This window comes from Heliangelus exortis, chromosome 22, assembly GCF_036169615.1.
Source record: "Heliangelus exortis chromosome 22, bHelExo1.hap1, whole genome shotgun sequence".
Lineage (NCBI taxonomy): Eukaryota > Metazoa > Chordata > Aves > Apodiformes > Trochilidae > Heliangelus > Heliangelus exortis.
The window spans coordinates 7,902,249-7,922,220 of NC_092443.1; the positions used below are offsets into that span (position 1 = coordinate 7,902,249).

At 44.2% G+C, this 19,972-nt stretch overlaps 1 protein-coding gene across 9 annotated transcripts in view; it reads right to left on the bottom strand.

The window, feature by feature from the left end:
- The window catches only part of DAB2IP (DAB2 interacting protein), a 167,308-nt gene that overhangs the window by 111,208 nt on the left and 36,128 nt on the right, over window positions 1-19,972 (bottom strand). For 2 of the 9 annotated variants that reach the window (XR_011730240.1, XM_071765996.1), the window contains exons 1-2: window positions 9,018-9,349; window positions 3,536-3,639 (exon numbers count right to left, since the gene is read on the bottom strand). Coding sequence is in view for 8 of the 9 variants with exons in the window: in XM_071765996.1 (XP_071622097.1) it covers window positions 3,536-3,639; window positions 9,018-9,258 (345 nt within the window). In the remaining variant the exon portion in view is untranslated. Of the gene's footprint in view, window positions 1-3,535; window positions 3,640-8,688; window positions 8,789-9,017; window positions 9,353-19,972 lie in introns of those variants that run through there. The other 7 variants (XM_071765998.1, XM_071765999.1, XM_071766002.1 and 4 more) reach the window with 5 other exon arrangements.

Here is a 19,972-nt window from a genome sequence, read left to right on the forward strand (position 1 = left end):
TGTTTTGTTGGGGGTTTTGGGGGGCTTTTTGTAGCCATTGTGGCCTCAACCAGAAGAAGCACAGACGTGGAGAGCAAAGGATTGATCGTAGAATTGAGGATTAAAAGTCTGGAGAAAGGGAAATCCTAAATCCTCTTTAGCATTTCTGGGTAAGAAAGAGAGGAGCCATGCTCAAACCATTTAAAATCCTGACACTACAGACGTTATATTCTTTCACTCTGTTTGGAAAGAGGCTCCTTGCCCAGTCAGCGATGTAGAACAACTGCAAAAAAATCATTCTGGTTTCTTGATCCAATCACTTAGTCCAAGTGTTCTGCACAAGTTCTTTGACAAATTTGACTTTTGCTTGTCCTGGGCTATTTGCTGAGAACTAAACCCAGCTCCAGCCCCAGCAGTCAATAGATGGCAGCACCCTAATGAGATGGGTGAGGAGCTCTCAGCAATCCCACCCCTGCTCCTGGTTCCCCACACGATGCACAGGCAGGAGGATTTAACACCCAGCATTTTGCTCCCTGTGTCTGATAAAACTCAAGTTTCAGGTTTAACCCATCTCACTCCTTAAGCTGTTTGGATTCTGTGCATTTGGCCTCTCTGTGTTCTCCTAACAGGCAATGTCAGTCAGCACAAGGATGAATCCAGCTCCCCATGGGCGTGCAGAAGAGTCAGGAATTTGCCCTTGGTCACATCAGTGTCTCCAGTTTCAGAGCTGCTGATACTCACACATCCTCAGTGGGGACAACTCTAGGTCACTACCTAAGCAGGCAACATTTTAACCAACATCTCAGGCTAAGTCAAACTTTGCTTTTCTTTTTCTCTCCTTAGCTACTGACTTGTCTTGGAGCTCTTGCAGAACCGTGACAAATAGGAAGGGTTCCAACAAGACCATTTAAGTCTAAAAATGCCTCCTGCAGATGTATGTGAGGACACTCAGGCTCTTCCATGCATCTATCATATAAAAAAATTACCAGGGCTGGAATTTCCCTGCTTATATTTAAGTTTTATACTCACCAAATCTGCTATTTCTAGGCACCAAGGCAGCAGTCAGGAAAGTTACCTCCAAGTCCCCACACAGCACTGTGCAGCTGGCAGTGTGAAGTCAATTTGTGGTTTTCCAATCAGACACAAACTAAAAACTGAATATTGAGCTGGGTGCTCAGAGCAAATTCTGTATCAGGGACCTCAGATGAGTGGTCACTTGGATTAGAGGCCTGAAATGAACAGACTGCATCAGACCAGGTAAAGCTGACAGCACAGAAGTTAAGTGAGGGGGATCTGCATGGAAAGTAATAATTTTAAACCATGAGATAACAAGGACTAGGTAAGATTTTTTTCATGTTTAAAAAGCTCTATTAAAAACTGCTTTTTTGTAGAAGTAGTAAGAACAACTAGCTCGCATAATAAGATGTAGAAATCTTAAGACTTACATTTCAGCTTGTTTTCTATAATTCAAAAAACTAGCATGAGCTATTGCTTTCTGAATTGCTATAAAACCTGTAATGCCCAATTAACTGCAACTTTCCTGCCAGACTTCTGTATGGGAAGGGAGTATTTCCACCCCAGTTTGCTTTGGATTGCAAATGAAAGGAAGCAACTGGGAGTGCAATGCTGTCAAAAAAAGCAGAATCCAACAGCTCCTGAGCTTACTTGCCCCTTGGAGACTCAATAGCAGAAGGATGGAGATGTCAGTGAAGAACAATCAGCTGTAAAATATGAGAAGCTTGCAACATCAAACCCTACAGCAGCAGGCTCAAAAGTAATAATCCCATTACCACTAAACAAAAGCACTGATTACTGTTCCCAGTAGCTGGAGTGGACTGACTGCTAATGTTCCTCTGGTTAATGAAGGAAGGTGAGGGAGAATATTCTTCTTAAGTCAGACATCTGCTGAAATCTGAGCAGCCATAAAAACTGTATGTAATGAAGCCATTCATATTAATAGCAATAACATTCAGAGGGCTGAGCAGCAACACAAATGGGATGATGGTGAATTGTACCTCAGAGAAGACAAATGCTCTGTATTCTCCATGTGATGCCTGCCCTTATCTAATCCATACTGAATAACAGAGCCAGTCAAAGCAAGTAACCACATCCCACATAGGCTGTTTCACTAACCTGCTTAAAGACAGGAGTAACTTCCCTAAAAACATAAACCAGGATTTATGCTGTTGGAAACAGCATTTTATTCTCACTGACTGCAAGTACACCCAAAGAAAAATACACCCAAATCCTGACTTGTGAAGAATCCGTTTCCCCATCATTCTTTGCCTTTTTCATCAACAAGCAGTACATTGTATAAGGTCCAAAGATACTCATTTACTGAGACAGATTCTGATAAATGAAAGGCACAAAGCAAAAGCATGTCTGTACAGTTAGCTTGACATGTTTCTGTCTGGCATGCTCAGAGTTTTAGAGCATTTGTAACTGATAATCTATTCAGACTGATGGCATATGGCTTGTGGAACAAGGGGGTTAGAGAGAAAAAAGTTAATTTCCCTCTTGGCATTGAAACAAGCTGCACCTTGCTTAGAAAAGAGGTGATGCCACAAGGGGAACCAGACCAAAAGATGATCCTTCTGTGTTTTGACCTGTTGGAACAGGGAGGTCTTAGGACAATAACTTTCATCAGCTCCAGAAAAAGAAAACCAAACAGGCTGCTCCAGCAAATGCTTAAAGACATCTCATACATTATTGGTTTTCTGTTTCATTGTCTTCAGTATTTGACACATACTTGTACACACTCCTTCAAACAGAACTCATCTGCCATCCACTCACTTTTTTCAGCACTTCATTTGGTATGAATAGAATGAAAAAACACACTCATATATCCAGCATGTGTTTGCATATAATGGCTACAGGATATAATTCCACGGAGAGAACATTAGGCATTCACAAATGTACAATTTATAGAACAAAAATAAACTGCTTAGACAAAGTGCTATTAATGATTCATTCATCAGTGCACATGTTCTCAGGTGAACTGGGTGTGCTCAGATTTTTTTTGCATTGCACCATAGTCTTCCCTTTGCAATTCTGGTTCTACCTATCCAAGTCTGTTATGAAGCCTGTAAAGTAGGTGTGGCCTGCAGAGCAAACCTAGGGGCTGAACCAAGCAAACCATCTCCAAGATCATTTGCCTCTTCTCTGAATAAAAATAGCTGTGTGCAAACTTATCATTGTCCAATTGCAGATAAATAAATACAGCTATGAACATCCTGCACTACCCCAACATTCCCAAAGGAAACAGCACCAGAAAATTCTCCCAAGCCACACAACTTACCCAAATCTGCTCCAGATTCATATTCAAACCTTGTTGCTCTCTCAGGAAAAATTTTACAGTTGTTTCTTGCTAACAATATCTAACAACAACACACTGACTTAAAAATAAGCAACCAACTAGATTCCCATCCACCTCCTCTTCTCTCAGGATGAGCCAGTTCCTCTTTCTTCCAGCAGAACCCCATAATAACCATAACAGAACCCCATATTATGGCATTAAGATGCCATAACACTCATTAAGAAGCAAAGTGACACTCACAGTGACCCGGAAGGGGGTGGTGGCACTTGGCTCCATGCTGGGGTTCTTCTCCGTGCCCCCACTGGGCATGCTGCGCCTCTGCCCGCACCGCTCCGGGGGGGACTCTGCAGATGGGACACAAGACAAAGGACAATTACAAACACAGGAGCCCAGGACCAGCCCAGGACCAGCAGCAGGGCATGCAGAATGTGGTTCCACCCTCCCAGGGGCCCCCAGTGAGCTGCCCAACACAACAACCCCACTGTACCTGCCCAGGTTTCCCACACCGCCAAGGACAACGTTCAACCTGCAAGAGTTTTTCACCCTCAACAATCAGCAGTTGAGTTTCACCTTCAACAATCAGCAGTTTTTATACAGCTGGAAGCTTCAGATAATGCCTGGCAGGCTGGCATTAACAGAAGAATGTACTGAGCTGTGTGAGAATTCCATGTCAAGTATGGATCCGTGCACTTGGGGACTTGACACTCCCGAGGGAAGCTGCTAAGGGGGGTACAGCACAGGATGCTCAAAGTTCCCTCTCTAAGTCCTCCAGCCACTTGCTTTGGAACTGTGTTCTTCTGGCTTTTTTTGCCACACAGTAATACATATCAAAATATCATCACATCATGGTCTCCTGAACACAGAACAGTGCAGAAGAAGATGAATGTACTTATTCTCCCAGGCCCCCGAATCTTCTCTACTCTTTTATTTAGCCACATCCTATCTACCAGAGGCTTCTTTTCTTCTAACACTATCTGTCCTTCATGTCACCTCACCCTTCTGATCTATAGAAATCCCTGTAACTTTTCTGAAAGAGAGTCCCTGGATATGTTATTTACTAAACAATACAGGATCCAAGCAAAGACAACAGCAAATCAACAGCAATGTCAGAATGACACTGAAAACAGGGTTTTCACACAATTGTTCCTTTCAAAAATAATTATCATAAAAATAAATTTTAAAGTGGAGCTGAAATAAATTCACGGAGAACTCCTCCTAATGCACAATTTCACAGGCAATAGGCATGGCAGTGAGCAGCACATTATTGTTGGGCTTTGGGGCTGGGAATGAGAGCCTGAAGAATACCTGCTGCCTGTTAGAGGGAGGCTGCTACAAATTAGTATGCAAAGAAATCTGAAGATGGAACAACCTAGACTTCAGAATGCCTCAGACAAGGATGTTCTTGTAACTCATGTGACTTTGAGGTGGTTTGCTTGCCAATTCTCTGCCCCTGTGATCTGCAATTTGTTGCTACCAGGTCTTGGCAAGGAGAGTTGTCCCCTCAGCAAGGTGGTCCCTTTGCCACCACCCAGGGTCTGTAAGACACAACTGACACCTGCAATTCCACTCAACAATTCCTGAGATGTATCTTAAACTATTCCAAAAGGACAGCTGTGAGATTCCACCCCTGGACTGGGTTGCAAATTCCTCACCAGAGGCCACATAGCCACACCAGCCAGGCCATGGCTTTCACAGCTTCCAGACAAGACTTCTCATTTCTTGGCCACTTTCTTTGCAATCAAATCCTTTGGTGCCATCTCCTTCCACACTAAGGTTCCCACCCCATTCCTTTCCACAGTGGCCTTCTTTATTTTTGGGCTGTCATGAAGAAACTCCTCAATTACAATATTTGGAAGTGAGCTCAGGATGCTCAGACAACCAAAGAAGTCCCTCTGCAGTTGCTTAATGAGCAGAAAAATAAAAGTTGGTTAAAGCATTTCCCATATCTGTGCCTGGGAAAGAGGAACAAGGGGATCATGTGAAAAGCTGCTGCAAGAGACAAGAAGCACAGGGCTGTGCTCCCCAGCCCAACACATCTCTTCCCTTCAGCACGGAGGGAAAGTACTCAGTGTTCACACAGGTGCCCAGCACTGATTTATACCCCAGTGGTTTGTCAGAGCAAGGAGTGCAATTGTCTCATTCTCAGAAATCTGACAATCTGCTTCCTCCTTCAACCACACAGGTCAGACCTCTTCAGAGAAAGGGAGAATGTGTTCTGACCCAGGGCTGATTAATATCTGGGTCTGATTGCACTGAAATCACAAACTGTACTCTGAAATTCTTATTAAAATACACCCAAAGCAGAGCCAGCAAACACCAGTGTGACCCAGACCAAAACACAGAGTTGGGTTAGGACCTAAAGTATTTGGAGTCAAATCTCCATTTTAGTTAAGTTTAAGCACTGTGGATATCACTGGAGAGGCTCTCCAGGAGAGACACATTACAAAACTCTGGATAAGAAACCAGAAATAACCAGAAGGAGGCTTGGGCGTGGGTGTTTGGGGCGAGGAGGGCTGGTTTAAAGGGAAGTAAAAATAGCTTACAGGTAAATTAGTAACTCCTAACGACCAGAAATGTACAGCAGAACATACCAAAGAGTATGAATACATAATGCTTTGAATTCTTCAGGGTTAGAGGAAAAGTCTTAGGCCAGGTTACCCTGCCTAGAGACCGTCTGCTTTAGCAAGCCCACAGGAGCACTGTGGCTGCCAGGCACCACAGCAAAGGTCACTGGAAGGCAATGATAAAAACTTTCTCTGTAGGCACTAGAGGCAGAAAAAGAAATGTCTTAATTTACAGAAGATATCTGGGTTAGCCATTGGAAAAAGCCTGCTCATGACACAGTGAGTTATACATTGGAATTGATAATCTAGAGAGATAAACATATGTTTGAGCATATCTTAAAATCCCTTCCAGCCTTATTTTTTGGGGTTTCTGACCAATTTGCCCACTTGTATTTAAGACAAGCAAGCTGTAAGAGATCAGACTCAGTATTTGATTTTAGCCTTTTCTCCACCACCTCTAACACATCCTCCTCCTCTCCTGCCCTTCAGCACTTTGCCTCTCACCAGCACACAGCGTCCAGGTTCAAGGTTGGAACCCTCTGTTACCAACTCACAGTGTGACCCTTGGAAGTTTTAATGCTTTTTATCAGATTCACAATTGATAAAAAAGCCTTGACAGTCCCATGGGAACACGGAAGGTTTCATTAATGAATGTCTGCTGTTGATTTTGTATCACAAGATAAAGGATTTGGGAATGGGGAACAGCATTACCACAGGCAGCTGACCACAGAATAACATTTCCAGAAGCACTTAGTATTATCAGATAACATCCATACTAGAAGGTGAATTTCTCTGTTAGCTGAAAATCATCCCTCAGCTCATAGAAATTCCAGGATTATACCTTCATTTGTCCATTTATTTGCTTTAGATCAGGTTTGATCTGGGGACTTAAACACACGGTATCTTGGGACGCTATTTGCTGTCCCAAAGTTCTCAACTTGTTATGAACTTAAAACCTTCAAATCTTTCTTTTATGATACAGGGGCCTGAAAATCACTGAAGTAACAGTCTATTAAGTGAGGATTACACTGCAGGCATACTGGATCTGAAAACTGATTCCTGGGGTACAGCAAAGAAAGGCATTTCACAGCAACAGAGATGCCAGTGTGCAGAAACAGGAGCCCCAGAAGGGGATGGCTCTGATTCTCCACCATTTCCACCATTTCACCCCAAGGGATGAAATAGATACAGATGAGCAATAAAATGTTGTCTAATTCCTGTGGGACAGCTGAATCAGGCAGGGCCATCTCAGTATGCTACCTGTCCCTTTGGAAGCTCAAAAAGATCTCAAAATGAGACTGAAAAAGGTTCATAAGTCACTCTGAGGCAGCCAGTGGCCATTCTACCTGAAATTCTTCATCTGATTCTTCTCCTCATTGTTAGAATCATAGAACCAGCTGGGTTGGAAGGGACCTCAGAGCTCATCAAGTCCAACCCTTGATCCACTCCCCCCCGTGGTTCCCAGCCCATGGCACTGAGTGCCACATCCAGGCTCTTTTGAAATATCTCCAGGGATGGAGAATCCACCCCTTCCCTGGGCAGCCCATTCCAATGGCTGATCACCCTCTCCAGAAAGAAATTCTTTCTAATGTCCAACCTAAACCTCCCCTGGCACAACTTGAGACCTCTTGTGCCCTCTTGTCTTGCTGAGAGTTGCCTGGGAAAAGAGCCCAACCCCCCCCTGGCTCCAACCTCCTTTCAGGGACTTGGAGAGAGTGATGAGGTCTCCCCTGAGCCTCCTCTTCTCCAGCCTCAACACCCCCAGCTCCCTCAGTCTCACCTCACAGGACTTGTGCTGGATTCCTTCACCAGCCCAGTTGCCTCCTTTGGACCTGCTCCAGCACCTCAATCTCCTTCCTGAGGTGAGGGGCCCAGAACTGGACACAGGACTCAAGCTGTGGCCTCACCAGCGCTGAGCACAGGGGCAGAATCACTTCCTTGGACCTGCTGGCCACGTGTTCCTGAATGGCACAGCATGTTGACAGCATTTTCCTGTACCTTGCCAAGCCTGCCTGACAGTCAGTAGGCAATGCTGCTCACACTCTGTTTAATTCCACCCTGCCCATTGTAGAACTCTGCTCCTGTGGGCATGGACTGAATGTCCCCAGAAGCAGCACAGTTCCATGGCTGCCACAGACACTGGGCTGGGGCTCATCCACCTGATGCAATCACAGCTGCAAAAACAAACAAACAAAAGTGCTTCCTGCTTTTCTGAATATTTAAGGAAGGCTTCGATGTTTTGGGTTTTCCCCAGAGCAGGGTAAGCTCTTCAAAGAGAAACTTGCTTGACATTAGCAAGCTCCTGAAACCTCTCCCTGGTTAGGACAGAGCTGGGTCCACAATGCTGCTTGGTGTGTATCATACTAAGATTTTTTTTTTTAAGCTGGTGGGGTTGAAAGTATCCCACTGTGTTCAGTGTCAACAGGACCCCAACAGCACTGTAAACACTGCACATGTATTTAAGATCCAGGGCTTATGAACACTTCTGAAACCATTTCTCTACAGTAGTAAACACATTTGGTTTATTAACTAATACAAAGTACTTGAGCTGACTGAATAATCCTTACTACACTTTTCCCTGTCAGTTCTTCATGTTGATGAACATTCCCAGAGAAGCAATTCCACCCCCCCAAGGTTTCCAGGACCTCAGCAGCAGAAGGGGCTGTGAGGAACTCCTGGCACCCCCAGCTCTGCTTTAACTCACACAACATCTCTGCTGCCTTCATGGCAACTGCCCCAGAGCAGGGCATTCAGTGTCACAAACACACAAACAAATAGTAACACTTTGCTTTTCACTCGGCAAGTGAGATGTTTCCCCATTTGCATTACCTGCTCTTGTGAATCACAGCTACTCCAAGAGATCATCAAGATTATGCTCTCATTAGTGGGAATGAAATACATTAACTCCTTCTGTTTGTTCATTTCTCTTCACCCTCTCCCCCTCGTCTGCTCTCTCCTCTCACACTCGATTCCCAGGATCAGGCAGAGACAGAGTGAACAAAAGCAGGGAGAACCAAGCTGGAAAGGATCCCTAACAAGCAGGCACCTCCCAGCAAGTTCTGATAGGAAACTTTTCCAGCTCCAAACAAGCCAGGCAGGGACAGAGCTGAGGCAGCATCAGAAAAGTCAGCAGTGGGAATCCATCTCCCTCAACTCACCAGAAGGAAGCCCTGCTTGGCAGCACCGCCCGTGCCATGGCACTCCCAAGAAGCCAGGAATAAGAGGAGAAGGAGAGATGATGACTTCATCAGAGCCAGGAGAAGGAGAGGAATGCCTGGAATGCCAGAGGAGCCAGCAGAGCTGGGGACACCAGGAGGTTCCTGCACCCTGCCACGGACGTGCTTGAGAAAAGGAGACTGAGGAGGAACAGCAAACTTCCCGAGCTGATCTGGATGTCATGCAGAGAACTGAGAGCTCATCGGAACCAAAAGGTGGTGGAAAAGGTTCTGCAGACAGCCCTGGGAGAGGTCAGGCTGGCTCTGACCCTGGGCAATGCTGGGTGCTGAGCTCCTGTGTCCTGCCCCACTGCTTGACATCTCCAGGCTGCCCCGGAGAGCTTTCCAGGGTGGAGTTTCTGTGAAACCAGAGGGAACAGGAATTACCGGTCTCCTGCTCCTACAATTACACTCTGTGAATTAATTTTATTGCTTAATGAACTTAGGTGTTATTCCTCTAATTTCTGCGTTATCTAATAACTCCTCACTACAAAGCCAGCAGAGGAGGCACATAGTGACAGAAGTGATTTCTTTAACACAGCTCACAGGAGCACTTATAAATTAAAAATAGTCCCCAGAGAGTAGATATTTTTAGAGTCTGTGTGATTCCAAATACTCAACAGAGGCTGCAGAAAAAAAAAATCTACATTTCAGACAGCTTTAGGTGGCCACATGAGTCCAGGATGAAAGATGGATTTACACTGTATCCAAAGGAGTATTTAGAAACTGCTATTAGAATAATGGCACTTCTTAAAAGTGGAATGTTACTCTGGGAATAAACAATGACAGAAAATATTCAGTTTTCCCCTTGGCGAGGCATGAATAACTTAAAATGGGAAACAGAGATAAAAAAAGCCATCTGATTTCCAGTGGACAAAGGTCAGTGAAGAACCACTGACAGGTTATGAATGCCCTCACTACCACCCTCCTCCTGGGCTGGAACCAGCTCCAAGGCCACTTTCCCTTTCCAATTGCCTGGAGAATTGTTTATAGGAACATCCCCCAGAGCCCTGCTGCTCCTGCAGTGAATTCCAGTTGCTCCCTCACAGCAACGCTATAACCATTATGCCACACAAAATTAATTAAAAGTCAAAGCTTTATTAGGCAATAAAATTGACTTTTAAATAAAAATGGTGCAGAAGCAAAAGTTTAGGGCAGGTAATGCTGCCCTCTGAAAAATCAGACTCATTTAAAAGCAAAGCTAACGAGCACTTAGGGTGGGTATTCTCCAGGCTAATCAAAGATTGCATCTCTGCCACTTTGCTTGTTAGAATAAAACTATTTCCTTTTGCATCTTAGAATCTGTAGCTTAAATACACTTCTCCAAAGCACAGCAATCCCACTGGCTGCACCCACAACTCCTCTCCATCAGAACCAGTGTTTTATTCCCCACTCCAAGAGCAGAAATAGCCTTCTGTGCTCTCACAGCCTTTTCAGACAATTAAGGACACTGTTTACAGAACTACAGCTGGTAAAAAAAAAAAAATGTAAAATATCACTTATCTAACCATTTACACAGAAAAATTAATTGGGATAATTAGTTGCCTTTTGTGCTACACCCTGGCACAAAATATTTAGAATTAAACACTCAGAGGCTATAGCTTCTTATCAGTACCTTTGGTTCCCTCACAGATGACTGAAGTGTTAGAAAACCACTGGATTCAGCTCAGCTGTGGGATTGCCATCTCTGACTCAAGCCTGTCCCTGCCTGAGAGCATCAAAAAGCACCTGAAGCACCAGCCAGAGCCATCCAGTCCCTGCAGCTCCCAGAAGGCTGGCTGAGAGGTGTGTGAACTGCAGAGCCTTACTGGAACTGACTGGAAAACAGAAAGCAATTCAGCTCCCAGAAAACACCCAACCACACTGTTTCCCATCAGCTAAAAATTATGGTCATCTTCTTTCAAAGCAGGGAGAAGAGCTTCTGGAAGAAGAGCTTTTCCTTTGTTAAATAATGATTTGAAGTGGCACTGGCCTTTGCCATAGCTCCCTGTGCACTTTGGTGGCTTTGGTACCATCTCTGTGCCAGGTCCTGATCCAGGGTACTGGGCAGGGTTTCAGATTCCTCATGATGCTCCTGAGCAAGTGCTTTGAATGGCTCCTGAATCCAGGATGGAAAAAAGCCATGCTCCTTTTCTGTGTACTCCATAGGTATGGAGCACACAGAATTTCTATTTGCTGTAGCACTACCCAGGAAGAGATTTTCATTCCCCAGCAGCATTCTCAGGTGCTTTCTGAGGCACAGCAGCAGAGATGGGAATCCCTGCCCTTTCCTCTTGACTTCCTGGGGGCTTCAGCTGCTCAGTTTTGCAGCTGCTCCTCTCCTGGAGACCCTTTGGAGCTGCAATAAAATTTTTCCCCCATCACCAAGCAGTGGGGTGAGGGAAGTGTTGCTGGGCCAGAGCAGCAATCCAGGTGCCTCACTAGAGGGAGCTGAAGCCCCTTCCTTGGCCAAGGAACCCCCCAGAGGAGCAGGGACTGAGCCAGGGACAAAGATTTGCCCTGCCTGGAGGGGAGAGAGGGCAAAAAGGAAAGGAGAAAATAGCACAAGTGGGAAAACAAGGGAAAGGAAATCTTGGATAAATCTCAGCACAGGGAGTCTGAAAATATACAAACTTACATTCCCTGTTCCACAAAAACTGACAGAACCCATCCATGTCCAAAAGGAAGACACAGAGGCAGGTCCCAGACCTGGTACCAGGGTGAGACCATAGGGGCATCCAGAAAATTAACTCCCCTTCTAAAAATAAACAGCAAATCCTGCTGATGGAGCAGCCTTTATTACAACCTCTATTTTACTGTCTGGTATTTTAAATTTAGTTATGCATACATATATGGTATTTTTACTCTATATTTATCAGTCTCTCCAATTAAATATGTATGGTATTTATCTTTCTCTGCTATGCTGTCTAGAGAACAAATTTGTCTTTTGCTACTGGTGTATCATTAGGAGCCTTTTCTCCAGGGTTAAATTGAAATCAAGCACAGACTTTAAAAATACATCAGAAAAAGATGAAATTCTAGCCTGGTTGGGGACCAGCTCATGGAGACAGCTGCTAATACCCTGGTTAAACTGGAAAGGATGATAAAGTGAAGTGGAACATCAGCTTCCTCCTTTGTGATGATAAAGACAAGCAACAAGGAACCTGGGGAACAAGAAGTCAGCTCTGGGGAGATTTAAAATAGGTTCATCCATCATGCTTAACACTTCTGCAAAGATTCAGCACCCTGCCCGAGCTGCTTTCCTGCAGCTTCCAAACCCCAGACAAGGGAGAGACCCCAGGACTCTGCAATCCCTGTCCCTGGGCCACTCCCCACACCCCTGGGACAGGGCATGGAGGGGACAGCCCTTGGGACTGCCAGGCCTCCCATTCCATTAAAACTCCTGGGGTTGAAAAGGGAGATGGAAATCTCACAAGGAGAGGTCGTGCTGCAGCACTTGGGACCTCTTTGCTTCCAATTTCAGAGAGAATTAAGAAGTAAAGAGTCACAGGAGATGCACACCCAGCTCCCAGCTGTGCTTTTGTCACCCATCAGGGAAGCTGTTGCCTTGGCAAGGTGTTCTTGGGGTTTTCTTAATAACTGTCCTGGGCAGGTGACCTGTTCAGAACCAGCTCCTTTGTGTCTGGAGCAGCAGAACTGAAAACTTTGTGCAGTTTCATGACTGGGCCACTTTTCCAGTGGTGTGTGGTGGCTGCTGTAACAGGTCTGTGCTGGCAAAGTGTGAAATAAATAAATAAAAAGTTCATTTATAAGCATGATTCATCAGAGGTTTCATCTTCTACAGCAAAGAAACAGATGTTCTATTGATGGCACTTCATTAGGGAGATAAATGGGGTCACATACATATCTCTACTCACATCCATCTGCATAATAGACCAAACATTAAGATTTGAAATTCACTTGGTACATGTGCAGCTCTTACATCAGCCTGAAAGAGTTTTAATGCCCAGAGCCAATTAATCCAAGTCAGACTGCCTTAACATTGCAGGAAGTTGAATCCTGTTCAAGAAAGCAGGAGGTTGGGATTTAACACTATTTAGGGTACAGTTTCATTGGAAACACAGAAGATTCTTAGGGTTTTACCTAATTGAATAACAGTAATTTTTGGCAGCTACTGGGCAAAATATCTCTCCTGCTGAAATAAGTGAAAGACAGCATTAAAAAGTGGCAGTGACAGGAAAGTCTGAGAACACAGCTCCTCCTCCAGGGGCAATTACAAGGGTTGGGATTAGGGACAGCACTAGGGAGAGCTCAGAGTATTTTTTTCTGTTTTTCAAAATGCTTAATGCAGAAGGCTTAAGAGTTCCAGAAACAAGTTTCCCCTACCAAACATCACTTTAATATGATTTAGATAGAAAATATTGCTTATTAAAAGAATGTCAACTTCTCTGCCAGCCTGATTATTTTTTAAAGGCAAGTGCTTACACAAATGTTGTGCATTTGCTTGTGTGTATTTCCTTTAGGGCTGGGAGAGTATTTCTGCTTCTCTTGCACACACACGTCCTCTTCTCATCCTCACTTTTCCATTTGCAAGCAAACAAAGCCAGTGCCAATGGAAGAGACAGGAAAGAAAAAATGCAAAAGCAGTCATGGTTTCTTATTTAAGATAAATAAACATGTGCTGCAGATGGACAGATGGAAACCACCATTCAAACCTGTCTATTTCTTCCAGCACCTCACCTGGAGTGACTGTGCAAGCTTTCTGGTCGTGTTGCCACGATTCCTAAAGCAACATCCACTGCTCACCTCCCACCAAAAATGGGCAGGAGATTACAGGAAGGGATCTACCAGGGTTGGGGATCTAGCTCGGTTCATTTGTACACTTCCCATCCTGGTTTTGAAGTGAGAGGGAGCAGGAGAATGTTCTTACCTAACTTTAGCACTTGACACTTGCATTTTTCCATCCTGAAAAATATGCAGGGATTCCTTCCCCTGCTCCTGACATGCAGAGACTCCAAGGAGCAACAGGGAGGCTGCTCAGCAAGACACAGCAACTCTGCAGAACTGTTCAGCAGCTCTGAACAACATCACTGACTCTTCCTTGGGAGATTACTGCATGACACCCTTGCTCTCAGAAATTTTTTCTTGGTATCCACCCAAAATGCAGCTGGTCCTAGAAGTAAAGTTATGTAAATGAACACCAAATGTTCTCGTTTTAAATGTGCCAGACAGATCAAAAGTTGTTCCCACCCAAGGGTATAAAGGTAATAACTGTTAACCTTTGACTGCTAAAAATGGAAAGGGAAAATATCTTTCCTTCAAAACTTGCTCGTTTGGTTACCATGGACACTGCTTAAACATGAAGGATGACTATTACCTGTTACTATAGTAACCAAGAAGCTTAAGAAGCATCCTGTAATTTACCTCCAGATGCCAGATTTTGCAACAGTCCACCTATTTGGCTACTTCAGAACAAGCCCATGCTTGATTTCCAACTCTACAACAAATGCACTGATGCAGAAGTGCTGTAAGAAATGAAAAATGTGACCACAGAATGTACAAAAGAAACATGTACTTCACATAAATTGATTTCTTCAAAAGGACACATTAAGTGCTCAGCAGCTGAGGATCCCTCTTTCCGTGTAAACGTTAATGAAGCAAAACTTTGGCCATCTTTATTCTTGTCAGTGTTTCTCAAAGTCTACACTATTGCAGGACACGGTTTTTCCCAATGCTCCACTTAAAATGAACTTCTGAAGTAATGCTGAGCAGCCAGGATTCAAAAACAAAGCCCCAAGAGCACACCAGGACTCTCAGCCTGGCTCTCAAGAACAAACCTACAATAAAATCCTGTCCCTCATGCAAGCAAGCAGCAAGAGACAGGACAAACCTTCCAAATTCAGGCAACCAATGTGTTGCTCTAGACAGTCTTTTAGGGTATTTCTGCTTATTTAAAAAAAGAAAAAAAGCACAACACTTCCTTGCTATTATTCATCACCATAAAGCTTTACTGTCAGCACCTCCAAGGACATTTTAGTCAGAAATTCTGAGGATTTCAGAAGTTATCTGTGGCTGATGCTGTTTCTTGACCCTCACCATATCACTACTGGGTATGAATTCTCAGTTTTCAAGAAGCCATCAGTGTTCACAGGCACTGATTTCCAACAGGACCTGAGGAAATGAGTTTAAAAGCCTGACCCCAAGGCTGGATAAAACCATGAAATGTCTGAGGGAGTTCTGGGGTTTGTGTACTTTTTTTATTATGCATACACACAAACACACAAGCAATTAATATCCAAAATTAAAATATTCTCTGCAGTCTTTGAAAGGGAAGCAAACACCCAAAGCAAGCATCTGAGCTGAAAAAAGCAAAACTGATAATGCCCAAATCTGGAACGTGACCCAGCTCATTCCTCTCTCTATTGAGAGCAGAGTAAATTAAAGGATTATAGAGTGCCTTCAGTGCAATAACTTAAGGGATTAGTGGCACACTGGAAGACCTTCAAGGGAAATACAGGTCTAAAAGCTTTAAAAGGCAGCTCTGTCTCTAAATTGTTTGGACTGCCTCAGCTGTAGGGAGTCAAACTTACTCCAATACAGAAGCAAGCATGGAAAGTCTGCTGAAACCCCTCTAAGCATGCTTTTGGAAGCAATTCTTTATTGGACTCAGACCAGGGTCTTTAACCTCTCATTTATTACCTATGGCTTTTAGATAAAACCTCACTCTGCATTACTTGGGAGCAACTGGGAAAGGGGGGTTACTCCTAGAAGGAAAGGATTTCAAATAGAGAGAACGTAAAGATGAGCAAAAAGAAACAACAGTCAGTCTCCAAGTTGCCTGAAAATTCCAGATTTTTGTCACAGCATTAAATGAGCTGTTCCTCTGAAAATCTGACAGAAGTTACAACCTGTGAAAATCAAAGGAGGGACCTACAAAGCACCACAGGATGCTGTCACTAAGAGGCCAGGTGACAAGTAAATGAGCAGTAAGTGGTACCTCGGCCTGTCACAAACAAATTACATGTCTGGTCTCCCAAATCCCAGATATACCCCAAAGCCCACTCCATTTTTTTAATATAGAACTGACACATCTGTCACAGAAAATACTAATTTTGATGTTTCCTCCCCAAGGAGTGGGTCCATGTGGCACCACTACTGCCACCCTGCTCCCACCAAAGGGCCCATCTGACCTGTTCCTCCCCAGACATTCACCCCACACTGTTGTACATTAAAGGGACACTTGTATTTCTCCATCTGTTGTTTTAATGTCTAAACAATCCAAGAATCCCTCCATCATGCACTCCTTCCCAAGTTATTAAATGTAGTATAGATTTTTATTAGACAATTAAGCATTAAAAAACATACAACAAAGGCTCAGCTGGAGCACCAGTGCTAAAAATAGCACGGCTGCCAGTGAATATTTCCTACAAACAGTTCAGCTTAAAGAATTTTCCATATCTTTTCCACGGGCATCTGTCAGCTACGCTGTTAAAATTGCAATGAAAAACTGCAAGAGTTCTGCAGTAAAATAGAAAATGTCACGGGAGACACTTGAAAAACAAAGCAATGGTCATTAAAAACTGTGAAGCAGGAAAGTCTGCTTTTCCTGACATTTAAAAGACACCACCCTTGGAAAAAACCTTATCACTGGTGTTTATTTTATTGCTGGACTCTTCACTTGCCTGCTCCCAGCCCTTAGAAGAAAAGAAATCATTTATGTACTTTTTTTTTTTTTTTAGGAAAATCAGAGGTGTTCTAAGGCACATGTTTTGGATTCATCAAGAAATCTCACAAAGAGGAGACAGATGAAGTGTGTACCATGTACCACTTAAGGTATCCAAAATTTAAGGCAATATATATATATTTATAATACAATAGAGTTGTTCTGCTGATTGGCCCACTCAAGTAAATAACTTAAACCCAAGTATATTATAAATTAAGCATGGGAAGAGTGATTCTAGGTTTGAATTGACCCCAGTGCTGCCTGACAGTGCCTGTGACAGGCAGGTGGCCAAGCCCCAGGGACAGTCACCCAGAGCCCAGATGGAGCAGGCAGGATGAGCAGCTCTGTGATTCTCATCTTCTTTTCCAGACCTGAGTTCCTACCAACCACACCTCATTCAGTACCAACCCCTGGTAGAGCAAGATGTGCTGAAAAGGCAAAATCACTCATCTTGTTAGATTTTGTAGGATATGAGTCAGAGAAAACAGTAAAACTCGAACATTTTATCCAGATTTCTGCCTGCCAACATAAATGCAACACATAAGCACACTTGTGGTAGCTTTAAAATTTATAATTTATAAAAATTATAAACCCTCCTTTGGTATGTGATTCCATTACCTGCTGGGATAGTTTGAAAGTCTCTGCTCTCCTTGTCCCAAGTGAGTGTCTTAACAGCTCAGGTTTTGGCTATCTGGGTATAAACTGATATCTCATTTAGCAATTAAAAAGTTTTGATTTAATCAGTGAGGGAAAAAAAAAAAGTATTAAATTCCATCTGTTTTCAAGAGATGTGTGTCTGAATAGCTTGTGCTGAGAAAGAACCAGCCTGACCTCAGCCTCCAAGCTCTCAGTGTCTGGTGCACTAAAATACTGGGCTTTGCTGAAGATCAGTCAGTTCTCTCTTCACAGCAGCCATCAAAGGAAAAGAAGAAGAAAGCCTGTTTAATAAAAACCCTTTTTATAGAACAACTTGAAAAGCATTTGTGATAAACAGAACTTAGAGCAAGACATTCATGTCCAAGGAGCTGACAGAAGCAGAAGTATCAGGAACACTAAACCTTCAAGATCAGGAACTCAAAAAGCTCTCTAATTCTCCCAGCTTTGATGACAACTGATTGCCTACAGAGTTCTACAGAAGAAAGACCTGAAGCCAAAGCTGCATTTGGCTCAGATATGGAACAGTTTCTATGAGCAAACTGTATTTCAGAACACTTGCCACTGACCCCTCTTCCTTCTTTATAGAAGCAGAAATACCACAAAGAAAGCCACAGACCAAAGTACTACAGGCAGAAGCAGGTGTTGCTTTTATCAATAATTTTCCTTCTACTTTCTCTTTCTCCCAAGTACCTTCCACAACATTAGATGGATCACCTGGTAGTAATCATAATTACTGCCATGATTCCTCATACAGTTACACACATCTCTGAGCTGAACAGATGGTCCAAGGAAGAGATGGAGTTTCTGCAGTTATTTTTTTTTTATCTAACCACTATATACCTGCTGTGTGTCCCAAATCTCTGTGGAAAGCAGAGCCAGGAGATTTCAGACACCATCATAATTCTAACAAAGATTAACAGTGGAGTGAAACCTCTTTTGTTTTTCCATTATCGAATAGCAATAATTTAAATGCTTTGTAGGCAAGATCAGACGAGCCTCCTGACAGCACGTCTGCACGTTCTGGTTTGATTTGTCCTCCCTATCAGTTTTACTGTTCTTCAACTCTTCCAGCCCTCGACCTCTCAAAAGCACGGATGGGTAAACAAATTAAAACACGAGATGAATGTTTTATAAGCACCAGGGATAACCAAAGAACTCTAGAACAGAAGATACCATCACATGAACCATCAAAGAAGCTGGCTGAAATCGTGAACAGCTTCAAACCCTTTTTTGAGACTTTTTTTGCATGCTACATCTGATTGCCTCCATCTGGAGTCCCAGCAGAAAGCAATCCCCTACATCCCTCAGCTCCCTGCACAGAAAATTCCTGTTCTGTTCACCTCGCCTAAATCAAACCCGCCCCAGCAGAGCTTTCCTGAGGGAGGGCTTCTCTCTCTCTTTGTACCTCAGGAAGCCGGAGCCATTTCCCAAACGAGGTCTCAGCTGTAACCACCCCACCTACGCCTGCCCTGCTCTGTGCCAGCCCCAGCCCGGCCCGGCTGGCAGGGGGTGGGAGGTGGCACTGCCCTCCCAGGGGCTGCGAGTGGGACGTGGAGGTGCAGAAATAGCTATTTTTAAACACAACCTCATCTTTATTCAGAAATGGAGCGATCTGAGCGGAGGGGCTACAGAGATGCTCGGTCCCCAGCCCAGGAGTGCTGCAGAGGGGAGCAGGGGATGCTCCCAGCATCTCCGGGATCCAGCACCGGGAGGATGCGGTGCAAACCCAAAAGGATTCCAGCTGGGGAGAAGGGGCTGTGCTGGCAGCCCTGGGATGCTCCCAGCATCTCCGGGATCCAGCACCGGGAGGATGCAGTGCAAACCCGAAAGGATTCCAGCTGGGGAGAAGGGGCTGAGTGCCAGCGCAGGTCTCCTCCTCTTCCCTGGTAACAACTGCCCGAGCCTCGGCCAGTTCCCGGCCCCAAAGCGTCGTGATCCTCTGCTGGGGGGACACTTGGGAAAAGCTCAACCTGCAGCTGCTCCATCAGCTACAGCCACAGCTTTACCTGCACGCTGTGGGGATCTTGGCAGAGGCTCCAGACTGGAGAGAGCAAGAAGCTGCCAAGAGGATGTCCGGGTAACACACGTGTGGCAAACCAGAGCCTTGCCAGTGCCCGTGATGCAACTCCAAGGCTCCTGAGTTTTCAGTAACCTCTCACTATGGACACCTGATCTTTGACTCTCTGAGCTAGAGAGAGCAGATTGCCCTGCAGATCAGTGTGACTGCAGGACCCTGCTGTGTGCCACCACCACTGCACAACTTGCATCAACTCTGCATCTCTTACAAAAACATGTTGAAAATGTAAAGAAAATTCTCCCCCTGATTTTCAAATCCCTTTCAGATCTACAGATCAGAAGAGCTCAGCTAGTGCTGAGTATTACCACTCTCCTAAGCAGGCAGGAGACAAGGGGTGACAAACACCAAATACTCAGGGAAAGATCATCAATAAGTGATCATCAATAAGTGATGAACTTCTAAGTTTATACTGGGTTACCTAAATGAAACCAACACATTTAGTTTGTCACAACTGAACTGACAGCAAAATATTTTGGTGTTGAACAGTATATAAATAAAGAG